The sequence below is a fragment of the Macrotis lagotis genome, chromosome X (assembly GCF_037893015.1).
Source record: "Macrotis lagotis isolate mMagLag1 chromosome X, bilby.v1.9.chrom.fasta, whole genome shotgun sequence".
NCBI classification, from domain to species: domain Eukaryota; kingdom Metazoa; phylum Chordata; class Mammalia; order Peramelemorphia; family Peramelidae; genus Macrotis; species Macrotis lagotis.
In genome coordinates, this window is record NC_133666.1 from 153295340 (window position 1) to 153308867 (window position 13528).

The 13528-nt window shown below is 34.6% G+C and overlaps 1 protein-coding gene across 7 annotated transcripts in view; it reads left to right on the forward strand.

The window, feature by feature from the left end:
- LOC141501316 (semaphorin-4D-like) overlaps positions 1-13528 on the forward strand; it is a 178744-nt gene that overhangs the window by 126588 nt on the left and 38628 nt on the right. For all 7 annotated transcript variants that reach the window (XM_074205204.1, XM_074205206.1, XM_074205208.1 and 4 more), the window contains 6 exons: positions 124-237; positions 630-781; positions 5200-5375; positions 5491-5647; positions 9178-9400; positions 10789-10904. In XM_074205204.1, coding sequence (XP_074061305.1) covers positions 124-237; positions 630-781; positions 5200-5375; positions 5491-5647; positions 9178-9400; positions 10789-10904 — 938 coding nt within the window. The remainder of the gene's footprint in view (positions 1-123; positions 238-629; positions 782-5199; positions 5376-5490; positions 5648-9177; positions 9401-10788; positions 10905-13528) is intronic.

The window sequence follows — 13528 nt, forward strand, 5'->3', positions numbered from 1 at the left end:
TTTGTTTGTTTACTTATTCCCTAAGGAAAAAAATATTTATATTGTAAAAAAATTTTTCATTATTAAGACACTTATTAGGTTTGGAATGTTTATTTCTTTTTCTTGCTTTCTGACACATTGAAGATGGAGAGCTTTACTCTGGAACATCCTACAATTTCTTGGGAAGTGAACCCATCATTTCTCGAAATTCTCCTCAAAGTCCCTTGAGAACAGAATATGCAATACCTTGGCTTAATGGTGAGAAAATATTGAAGAAACTTAATGAAGTATATGTTTTACTGCATTGTTTCCTTGTAAGACTTCTAGAAGACACCAACTTTCATTGAATTCTTGATTTTTACTTTCCTTCCTATTTGATGTGGCTATACATTTTTTATTGTTTTTTTTCTTTTTTCTATATCACTTTCACTTCTTAATAATACCTCCCCATCCTCCCTTGTAATGCTATGGTTATTCTCTGAACCCAGGATTTGACTGTACCCCCTCTCCCCCATCCCCATCTCTCTGGCCTGAATCAGAGACATATGCTAAACATATGTATAGGGAATTGGTGGGGAAAAACTTAAGGTATTGAATAGAATTAAGTTAAACATTGTGTGTATGAATTAATTGTTTTTTTTAATCTACAGAACCTAATTTTGTCTTTGCTGATGTAATCAGAAAAAATCCAAATAGTACAGATGGAGAAGATGATAAAATCTACTTCTTTTTCACGGAAGTGTCTGTCGAGTATGAATTTTTTGGAAAATTGATGATTCCCAGGATAGCTAGAGTATGCAAGGTGGGACATAAATAACTTGTTATTTCTATGAAAAGATATACCTTGAATGCTAGGATTTTAACCATTAATATTTTTTAATTGATCTGAAGTGGACATATATTTGATCTTGACATGATTTAGTGATTTCTTTTGAGAATGAATAAATATTTGCCCAACATGATTATTGACTTGAACTCCATTTCTCATGATTAATTTGTTAAACTTTTGATATTTAATTTTTTTCTTTCTTAGCTTACAGACTTTTAGAGAGTGGGTTTTCCCTAAAGTCTAAGTAAATCTACTTTTTTCTTCTCTAACAAGAAATAAAAAAATAAACAAAATATCAAATTACTATAATATAAACCAGAAAATGAGCAAGGAATAAGATTTTCTGTAGTAACTAAAATATAATCAGATCATAATTTAACTATTTCATTTCATCTGGCTGTAGGGTGTGTGTGTGTGTGTGTGTGTGTGTGTGTGTGTGTGTGTGCATTTGTGGTATAATCATTAAATTTGCAGATATAATGAAGAAGGATAGCTAAACTCACTGGATGATAGAGATGGCTGCCAAAAGATTTTAGCATTGTGTTAAATCTAATAGAGTAAAGTTACATATACTTATGTAAAAAAGGGATAAATGTAAAGTCTTGCAAATGGATTCAAAAAGTCAATTTCACAAGTATAATATGAGAGACTCATGGTTCAACAGTTCTAAAAAAGATTTGGGAATTTAGTGCCTATACACTATTAAATATGAGGCAGAAGTATAAGACTAATGTGATTTTTTTGGACTCCATTAAGAGGATCATAACTTCCAGGATAGGAAGTGATAATACCAGTATACTCTGCCCTTTCCAGACCTCCTCTTGCTCATTGTGTTTTGTTCTCACACCAAGGCTGGGCTTTGGTAAGCTGCAGTGTCCAGGAGAGGAAAACCAGGATGGTAAAGGACAATGAGTTCATGCTATATGAAATTTAGTTGAAGGAATTCTCCAGGTCAAAAATGAGGAAGAGATGATTAAAGAGTGATGTGAATGTAGTGGATAAAGCACTGGCCTTGGAGTCAGGAGTACCTGGGTTCAAATCCAGTCTCAGACACTTAATAATTACCTAGCTGTGTGGCCTTGGGCAAGCCACTTAACCCCATTTGCCTTGCAAAAAAAAAACCTAAAAAAAATATCAAGAGTGATGTGAAATCTATTTTCAATGAATATTTTTAAGCTCAGACTACCAGAACTAGAAAGGAAATATTTTCTGACTCACCTGGCCAGGAAGAAGACCAGGTACATTTGAAGGTTGTTTTGTGAAGGAGGGATTAGACTTATTCTGTTTTGGTCTGAGAGGGCAGGACAGAGAATAATAAACCTTTTAAACATGATGTCAGGAAAAATTACTTGATTCTTCATTGTTGAGACATTTTAATTGTTGAATCTGATACTTCATGATACCATTTGAAGTTTTCATGGCAAAGATATGGGAGTGGTTTGCCATTTCCTTCTCTAGCTCATTTCACAGATAAAGAAACTGAGACAAATAGAGTGAAGTGATTTGCCCAGGGTCACACAGCTAATAAGTGTTTGAAGCCAGATTTGAGCTCAGAAAGATGAGATAGGGGCTCTGTGCACCATGGTGCCACCTAGCTGCCCTGCAGCTTTCTTAGACCTGAGCAAAAATGAAAGATGCCTCAAAAAGGTAGTGTCTCTTCCAACTACCAAAATTTTAAGTGCAATGCAGATAGTGTCCAAAAAAAAAGGTTAATAATAACAGTTTATTAAAGCTATTGGGAAAAAAACCTCTAAAGAAAAAAAAACTAAGGTTAATTTAATCTAAGAAAAGGCAACTAAGATACTCAATTCTTCTGTCTTTAAGTGTAGAAAGAATTTCTCTAGGAAAGAATGGTCAGAAGTTTTGAGAATACAAATAAAATCTTTAAAAATGAAAAAAATAAAAAAGTTTTGAGAATACATCAAAGCATTCATTCATTATTCAAATATTTGCCAAGTATCTTCTTTACGTACAACACCCTGGCAGGCATTGGTAAAGATTCAAAGTTTAGATGAAAACATTGCCCCTGAAATTCTGAAGTATATAGTTTTGTAGTAGACTAACTATAATATGCAGTATTGCAGTATATGATAAATACATAAGAGAAATTCAAAATAAATTGCCCTCGGGGGGGAAATTATTGACCCATGTTATCAGAAAAGGTTTTATATAGATTATGTGAATTCTGAGTTATGTAACTCTAATGCGAGAGAGTAAGGAATTAAAAGGTAGATAATAATCAATTTAGCAGAGCTAGATCTAGTATGAAGGGACCAAGACCATTCTGAATACCAGCTTCCTAAAGAGGAGACAGTTCTTCCCCCTCAAAGGAGAGGTTGTGCTTTTTACTTTAGTGCCTTCATCTTTTACCTGACCCCTGAACTAATACCCCAAGGATCCTCAAGCCTGGTACGCTGGCACCAGAGTGAGGAGGGGCAGACTGTTACCCATCCCTTCTCCCACAAGACTGCTTTTCCTAGAGTCAAAGATGCTTGGAATCAGAGGAATAAGGGAGGACACTGGTCGCTTCTTCCCCATCCAGCCCCCATATTAAATCTAGCACTACATCTCCCCACTCCTCACCACCATTTCCACTGAGCCTTCTGGATTCCTCTTCTATCCTATCATAGAAAATATTTTATACTCAGACTTAGAGGATTTATGTTTTTATTAACTTTGAGACTTTAGCCAAGTTCTCTCCTTTCTTCTATAAAAGAGAATTAAATAAAAATTAGTGTCTAGGTACCTTTTTATTATTCAGTTAATTAATTTTTTCAACTACATGCAAAGATGGTTTTCAGCAATCATTTTTTTGGTAAGATTTTGAGTTTCACATTTTTCTCCCTTTTTCTCTACCATTCCCCTTCCCCTGACAGAGCAATCTAATATAGATTATACATGTATAACCGTGTTAGACTCATTTCCATATTAATCATCTTGTGAAAGAAGAATAATAACAAAAAGGAGAAAAAACCAGAAAACATTAAAGAAATTTTAAAAATTGAAAATAGTAAACTTTGGTCTCCATTTTGACTCCATAGTTCCTTCTCTGGATATATATAGTATTTTTCATCATAAGTCCTTTAGAATTGTCTTTGATAGGGGCGTCTAGGTGGCACAGTGGATAGAGCACCAGCCCTGGAGTCAGGAGTACCTGGGTTCAAATCCGGTCTCAAACACTTAATAATTACCTAGCTGCATGGCCTTGGGCAAGCCAATTAACCCCATTTGCCTTGCAAAAACCTTAAAAAAAAAAGAATTGTCTTTGATTTATTGTACTGCTGAGATGAGCAAGTCCATCATACTTGATCATAATATGTTGCTGTTTATGTGTAGCTTCTGGTTCTGCTCACTTTGCTCAGTATTATTTCATGCAAGTCTTTCCAGTGTCTAGGTACTTTTATTGTTAAGACAGCACTTCAAAAGTGTACAGTGCAGCAGAGAACACACCTACACTTTAATCTAATGTATCATCAAGAGAGTGACTGTGGATCCAAAGGATCTGGATTCATTCTCAGTTCTGTCACTTACCTGTATAACCTTGAGCCCGTGATTTGACAGCCATGAAGTGAGGGTGTAGAACTGATCATCTCCAAGATTTAAATCATAGGACCAGAGAGCTTAAATAGACAGTAGGTCATCTAGCCCATCCCCTTGTTTTATAAATGAAGAACTGAAGTTCACTTAGGTGAAGAAACTTAACCTATAGTCACCCAGGGAATAGGAAAGGTCCTAAATCTTAACACCTTAGGGACTGGTTTTTCATTTTTTTGGGGGGGAGGGGGTTATATCTTAGGTATAGCTCCCATGACTGATAAATCACTTTAAGTATACATACCAACAACTGCTAGGAAGCATGTCTTCCTCTTAGAGCTAGTAGCAGATGCTTCATGTTTTCAAGTGACAAAAATATCCTGTTTATATTAGAAATAGAATTTTCTTGATATTAACGAAGAAATTTAAGCAACCTATTTAAGCTTTGATGAAACCTAGAAAAATTCCAGTAATTCTTAATTGTAATTTATTTCTTAAGTTTCTTTTTCCTTGTCTTTTCTTCCTTTGTTTGTTGTCTATCAACCTAAGAGCCATAAGTCTCATTAACTATACATATATAATGGTCCAAATTGGCAGTACCAGTGCTATATATAAATGCTTTTGAATTTTTATTTGAATTCTTAATTTTTTAGAACCTAATTTCCTTTTGGCTTAACCTAATTTAGATCAGTAATATTCATCTCTACTAGTTTTCTTGGACCCAGTGAATGTCAGTACAGTAGATTGACTCCATTGACACTCTCATAATATAACACTTAAACATTTGGAAATATGTTACAACTGGCTAGTCATAATGGAATATGTATTTATATTCTCTGTTTTCCTTGGGATTATAGGGGGACCAAGGAGGCTTAAGGACTTTACAGAAGAAATGGACCTCCTTCCTAAAAGCCAGATTAATCTGTTCCATTCCAGAGAGCAACTTTATCTTCAATGTGATCAATGATGTTTTTATTCTCAGATCTCCAGATTTAAAAGATCCTGTGTTTTATGCAGTTTTCACTCCACAATTGTAAGTGCCATGAGATAGATTTTTTTCCTGAAATTCTGAGTTTCAAAAATAAGGTTTTTTTTTCTGAAATAAGTTATTCCCATCAAGAAAAAACAATTTCTTCTTTGTTACCCAGGAATAATGTGGGACTGTCAGCAGTGTGTGCATACAATATGTCTCTTGTGGAAGAAGTTTTCTCCAAAGGAAAATACATGCAGAGTGCCACTGTGGAACAGTCCCATACAAAGTGGGTCCGTTACAGTGGAGAGATTCCCAGACCTCGACCAGGAGCGGTGAGTAGGAAAGAAATCAGGATGAACATAGATTAAGTTTTCTCCATTTTTTTTAAAAGAAGCAAGGTAGATGATGCCAACATGAAAAAGCTGATGATTGCCTATTTAACTGACTTGGCAGTTTTTTATTTCCCTTTCATTTTGTGGATTGGTTTCCTTTTTTTTTTTAAGATTTTTATATATTTTGAGTTTTGCAATTTTTCTCCTAATCTTACTTCCCTCCCACCCCCCACCCCTACAGAAGTCAGTCTGTTAGTCTTTACATTGTTTCCATGGTACATTGATCTAAGTTGAATGTGATGAGAGAGAAATCATTTCCTTAAGGAAGAAAAATAAAGTTATAAGAGATAGAAAAATTACATAGTAAGATAACTTTTTTTTAAAATTTAAGGTAATAGTCTTTAGTTTTTGTTCACAATTCTTTCTCTGGATACAGATAGTATTCTCCATCAAAGATAGCCCAAAATCGTGCCTGATTGTTGCACTGATGGAATGAGCGAGTCCATCAAGGTTGATCATCACTCCCATGTTGCTGTTAGGGTGTACAGTGTTTTTCTCGTTCTGCTCATCTCACTCAGCATCAGTTCATGCAAATCCCTCCAGGTTTCCCTGAATTTCCATCCCTCCTGGTTTCTAATAGAATAATAGTGTTCCATGACATATATAGGCCACAGTTTGTTAAGCCATTCCCCAATTGAGGGACTTTCACTTAATTTCGAATTTTTTGCCACCACAAACAGGGCTGCTATGAATATTTTTGAACAAGTAGTGTTTTTAGCCCCGCCCCCTTTTTATCATCTCTTCAGGGTATAGGCCCAGTAGTGGTATTGCTGGATCAAAGGGTATGCACATTTTTGTTGCCCTTTGGACATGGTTCCAGACTGCTCTCCAGAAAGGTTGGATGAGTTCACAGCTCCACCAACAACGTATTAGTGTCCTAGATTTCCCACAACCCTTCCAACAATGATCATTATCCTTTCTGGCCATATTGGCCAGTCTGAGAGGTGTGAGGTGGTACCTCAGAAATGCTTTAATTTCCATTTCTCTAATAAGTAATGATTTAGAGCAATTTTTCATGACTATGGATCACTTTGATTGTGAATTGGTTTCCTAAAGTAAAGAAGTAGATACTATTTTGTGACTGGAAGGACTGATAAGTTTATAACTCTTAGCTTTTCTGTTAACATCAGTGGTTTTACCTTCTAATTTGCATAGTGGGAAACAAAAATGCTACATGAAGATAATTGTGGCTTATATATATGAAGATTTATTGCAAACAGTGAGGAGGTAGAAAATTAAGTGAAAATATATGGCTCATGCCTGTTTGTGGTAGCAAAGAATTGGAAATTAAGTGAAAGTCCCTCAATTGGGGAATGGTTTAACAAACTATGGCCTATGTATGCCATGGCACACTATTGTGCTATTAGAAACCAGGAGGGATGGGAATTCAGGGAAGCCTGGAGGGATTTGCATGAACTGATGCTGAGTGAGATGAGCAGAACCAGAATAACACTGTACACCCTAACAGCAACATGGGAGTGATGATCAACCTTTATGGACTTGATCATTCCATCAGTGCAACAATCAAGGACAATTTGGGGCTGTCTGCAATGGAGAATGCCATCTGTATCCAGATAAAGAGCCCTGGAGTTTGAACAAAGTCTAAGAATTATTTCCTTTAATTTAGGAAAAACAACTGATATCTTATTTTCTGATCTTGTTATCTCTTATACTTTATGTTTCTTCCTTAAGGATGTTATTTCTCTCTCATCATAGTCAACTTAGATCAGTGTGTACCATGGAAACAATGTAAAGACTAACAGACTGGGGTGGCTAGGTAGCTCAGTGGATAGAGCACCAGCCCTGGAGTCAGGAGTACCTGAATTCAAAATCGGCCTCAGACACTTAATAATTACCCTAGTTGTGTGGCCTTGGGCAAGCCACTGAACCCCATTGCCTTGCAAAAGCTAAAAAAAAACCCCATTGCCTTGCAAAAGCTAAAAAACAAAAAAACAAAAAAAAAGGCAGAATGCCTTCTGTTGGGGGGGGCAGGGGAAGCAAGATTAAGGGAAAAATTCTAAAATGCAAAATAAAATATTTCTTAAAAAAAGAAAATATATGGCTTATGAAAGAAATGAAAAAGTTTGTTAACTATGTGGGATCTTTATGTGTGTATATCATGAGTGTGTTCTGTGTAAGTCAGTAAGCTCTGAACATGTCAGGCATCTTAAAAATGAAATGCTCATATCTTAATAGGAAAAAAACCTCTAGTTACCATTGTGGGAATCATTTCTAAATAATCTATAACTATATAGTATGTTAAATCAAAGTTTGAGTTAAAGTAAAAAATTTGAAGAAATTTACCCTAATTTATTCACCCAATCTTGTTGATAAAAAAAATTGAAATGGTTGAAAACCACATCATAGACTATCTCCATTTTATAAGGAAATATGATTGATAATAATAAAAGCTTATATTTTTGTAGAGCTTTAAAGTTTGCAAAGTGTTTTATATATGTTAACTCTCTTGGCTCTTGCAAGGAGGACTTGAATGCAAATCTGGCCTTAGACACTTGATATTTAACTAGCTGTGTGAACTTGGGCAAGTCACTTAAACTTTATTGCCCTGTCCAAAAAAAAAAAAACCATATTTGATAGTTACCATTCCCAAAATATTCAATTCTTACTTATAGGTACATGTTTTGACTTTCCTATAAATCAGAATTAAGTAGAGAAGACTGTATTTTTTGTTAGTAGCACATTTCTCTGTATCAGTTCATTTTTTTGTCCTAATTTAAAAATTCCTAGGAATTCATCTAAATATTTAAAATATTTAATGCATGGACTAATTTATTGCAGTCTATTTGGTCTTAGATTCTATTTTAGGAACATAGTATTCTCTATTGCAGGTAGAAATTAAGTGAGAAATATGAAATTCATTCAAATGTTGATTGAGCTTTAATATGTTTTTAAAAGCCTAAAATGTACTTTTCCCCCTTACATAAAATAATTAAGATATCTAGATATTAGCAAAAACAAAATTAAATTTTATATGCACAATTTTAAAATAAAGCATTTTCTAAGATAAGGATGTTTTTTGTTTACTTGAAGATAAATTTTGTGAATTTTAAAAAATACTATTAATCCTTTCTTAAGATGTAAAGTTTTTTTTAAAAGACTGTTCCTAAAAACATATGACTATAACATTTTAATCTCTAATAAATGACTTTTAGAAAACTTATCAAAAGGCTGGTGATATGGTGATCATTGAGGAAGTTAGGTGGCATGGTGAATAGAGAACTGGGCTTAGTCTTCCTTAGTTCAAATATGCCTTCAGAAACTTACCAGTTGTGTGACACTTAATCCTGTTTGCCTCAGTTTCCTTACCTGTAAATGAGTTGGAGAAGGAAATGGCAAACCACTCCAGTATCTCTTCCAAGAAAAGCCCCAGTGGGGACACAGAGAGTAAGGTAAAACTAAAACAATTCAACAACAAATTGTGTTCATTCTCCTGAATTTTCTTTTTACAGTGCATCAACAGTGAAGCAAGAACAGCCAACTACAGTAGCTCCTTGAACTTGCCAGACAAAACGCTGCAGTTTGTGAAAGATCACCCTTTAATGGATGACTCTGTGTTTCCTATAACAAACAGACCCAGACTAATAAAAAGAGATGTGAATTACACACAAATTGTGGTTGATAGGATCCGAGCACTTGACAAGACAGTATATGATGTCATGTTCATTAGCACAGGTGAGTTTGCAAGATTCTATTCAGATACTGTTAGTTCATCCATAACCCACTAAAATTCCTGAGGGAAAAGAGTTACTACTAGAAAATTTTGATAAAAAATTAATATTTATTTATTGATTACACAAACTCTTGATGAAAATACAGTCTATACAGTTTCCTGAAATTTGAAAATATTCCTTGGAAATAGCCATAGAGAACACAAATTGTCAGTGTCCACACCAGTTTTTTTTATAAAAAATGGTGCTTTTTTAACACTTGCTAAATATGAAAGATTTAATGATATCTCTATTAAATCCTGTGTTTTAGATCCCATTATAACTTCCTTTGGAAAGCAATCACAGTGTATTCACATTATGAACTAAAGAACAAATTTAATATTGAAAGGAAAAACCTAACTTTTTACCAGATTCATATCTTTATTCTATAACAAAAATGATGTGAAATTTTTTTGTTACCAAAGTATCAGTCAGGTTATTTTTTTTTTAGGTTTTTGCAAGGCAAATGGGGTTAATTGGCTTGCCCAAGGCCACACAGCTAGGTAATTATTAAGTGTCTAAGGCCGGATTTGAACTCAAGTACTCCTGACTCTAGGGCTGGCACTCTATCCACTGTGCCACCTAACTACCCCAGTCAGGTTATTTCCATCCAGATTTTGCTCATAGGATTATTCTGTTAGTTATTCTTAATTTAGAATATATTTTTCCTTTATGGATCAGTGCACCCATCATTTTAAGAATCATCTGGTCCAAAGACTAGTAACATGTATGTTCCTTGAGGTCAGGGATCATTCTGCTTTTTTACTCTTTATCCCCCAAACCTTAGAGGCTCACCCAGAGTGGGTATATAATAAATCTTTGCTGAATTGAATTGAAACTCATTGTATAAAAAAATTGTCATCATAAACTTGCAAATAACTTCAAGCAAAACATTTTATATATAAGTAATTTGTTAGCAACAGTATTTTTAAACTTTGCCTATTTTTAAAAGATAAACTATGATTTACCTCTTTACCATGACCACAAATAATCTAACAGGTTGTAATGTATAATTATTGAAAAATGATTTTAAAATAACTGAAGCAGCCAGCATGCTAGGAGTTTCCAACTGTCCTTATCTTTTTAAAAATTTTTTTTTCAATTGATTTCTGTGTGTATTTTTGGCTATATTTTAATGAGCCTTAGTTGAAGAAGTTGGCCTTAGTGAAGAAATTGGGCTCTACTCTTTAGAGAGAGGTATCTGAGTTTTTGTTTTTGTTGCCAATGACAATGCTGTATTATAAATGTTTCTTTGAGTTTACTGGTGAGCCATAATTTATTTAACCATTATCATGTTTTATATCTTCTGTTGGAATTTTGACACTGCGATGTTGTTGACTTCGGCTATTTCAGACACAGGGGCTTTGCATAAAGCAGTAAGCTCTGAAAATGGGATGCACATCATAGAGGAAACTCAACTTTTCCAAGACTTTGAACCAATTCAGACCCTTCTACTCTCTTCTAAGAAGGTAAAAACAAAGCAGCATTGCAGAACCGGTTCAGAACCTTTCTTTAAATCATACCTTATTTATGGTAGTGATATTGAACAGTAATTGCTTAGAATCATTAAGACCTAAATTCTAGTACTATAATCTACTTGGGACTCATTTTCTTCATCTATATTTCACTGAGTCGTTCAAATAAACATTTATTAAGTGATTATTAAGTTCCAGACACCATGCTAAGTACTGAGTAATCAAATTCAAAGATAGCCCCTGCCTTCAAGGAACTTAAATTCTAATGAGGAAAGACATAAAAAAGAGCTGAAAAGAGGAGGGGCAAAAGGGTAAAGTACCTAGTTCAGGTTATGATAGAGAAAATCCCAAGGAGATGAGAGCATTACATTCTGAAAGAAATGGAGGTTCTAGAGGAATTAGCCAATAAGGAGATGAAGCCATAGGGACAGAGGACACTTCCAGTGTGAGAAGTAATCCTGGAGTAGCTTTCAAAGTAGGGAAATTTCTAGTCCTGTGGAAATGAATCAAAAGTATACCCTAGAGAAGAATGAAAGGATTTTAAAATGAAGGGTCTACATTATTGGTGTAAAACTCAAAAAAGAAACAGATCCCTGTAGAGTGCATATTGACACAGAAAACTACAAATTAATATTATCTGTGATATATTTTTTTTTGTTAAAGATTTTCCCATTACATTTTAATCTGGTTCTCAAGAGTTTTTGTAACCTAGCATATCACAAATTTAACGTCTTTTTTTTTTAAAGATTTTGCAAGGCAATGGGGTTAAGTGGCTTGCCCAAGGCCACACGGCTAGGTAATTTATTAAGTGTCTGAGATTGGATTTGAACCGGTACTCCTGACTCCAAGGCCAGTGCTCTATCCACTGTGCCACCTAGCCACCCCAATTTAACGTCTTTCAGTGGGCCTTATGATTGCTTCTTCCTTTAAAATTTTATGATTCTTAACAATTCTTGGAATTTTGAGTATTGTATATGAAAAAAAGAAGTGAGACATAGGTTTCTATTAAATTTTTCTTTTAGAGTTATACATTTTTTAATACTTAGAAGGCTTGGAGTGTAGTATACAATCCTGGATTGTTTTTTAAGCCATGTTATACCACAGGTTTGATCATACTGTAGGTTTGATTTTATTTCTAGTGATTTATGAAGAAACTAATTCCCTCACTAGAACCAAAGTATCTGTAAATTCCTTGTTCCCTGTCTTCTGTAGTTTATATCATTATTTATTACATTGTAAAAGTTGTAAAAAATGGTTACTGCTGTTTGCTTTATGAGAGAAAAATGTCTTCCATTTGGATATGATACAGATACTGTTGACTCAGTTTCTAAAACTTCTGTTTTGGTTGCTTTTGTAGTAATAGTTGCAAGAATGGGTTTAGCTTTTCTCATAGGGATTCCCAGGGCCCCTTCTGAGCAGTAGTAAACTTAAGAAACAAACAAGTAGGTACGAGAGTATATATATAATATGTGTTCATGGAATTAAATCAAAGTCACAAACCTAATGAAATTTAACCCAAAACCTCCCTCCATCATATATAGATCACTAGTCATTGAAGAGCTCTTGAGCAAGCTCTGGACTATAGTTGAATCAATGAGAAATAAGAGTAAGTGTGTAGTGAGGTACTGTTGTGGCAACTCCAAACCTTGGAAATACTTGCAGAATCCTGAAAACTGCAGACCATCTGAGAGATTAAAGCATGCTCTGATAGGTTAACAGATCTCTTTACTGGCAGTTTTCAGTGTTCTGAAAGAAGATAGAGGAATGACTTACTGTCTTACTTACTCCATCTACCCAATTCTTTGAGGGACATTTTCTCTGCCCATTCCCAAATTTTTTTCCAAGAGATTTCTTTCCTTTCCATCTTCTAAAGGGAGAGTAAGGGGAAGGTAGTTACCTACTTCTATATATTTGTGGTTTATGTTGTTTTCCATATCTTAAATACTTTTTCTACAAGGAGGAAAAAGAAATCTCAGCTTATTTTGTGTGGATCAGTAGACTTTAAATCTACTGATCTAAGTTTAAGTTTGGGTGGGATTAAGTAACCAATTGTTATATAATTTTTACATATAGAACATATGGAGAATATAGGTATTCTGGATTTTTGAAAGGTGATAGGATATCAATGACCTGCCAGAGTCAGATCTGTGTCATTCAGATCCTTCACATTCCTGGGACATTGTTGGAGGAGCTTTATCCTAAGACTCATACTCCATGAAAGCTAGGTTACTGTTTCCTTAAAATATATTGAAACAATTCTTGATGGATTCAGTGGACTCAGGTAATTGACATAGTAAGTGAGGTACAAAAAAGCCAAGACACAAGTGTTCTAGTCAATAATCATTTATTCACTTAATGAGAGATTTCAGCTCAGACTTCTCTTCAGTATTGACCTGGTTCCTTGGGACTTCTTTGACTGATTCTCCATGCACCAGAATCAAGTTATCTACCCCTTCCCTCACTTTTAAGCTTGCTTTTGTGTTTTGTCTTCCTAATAGTAAGCTCCTTGAAGGGAGGGACTGTTTTTCTTTTTGGGATTTGTGTCCCCAGCACTTTGCACATGGTCATCTCCAGTTGTCTGATCTGTATCTGAACACTGGACCTAGAAGGCTCTGGAG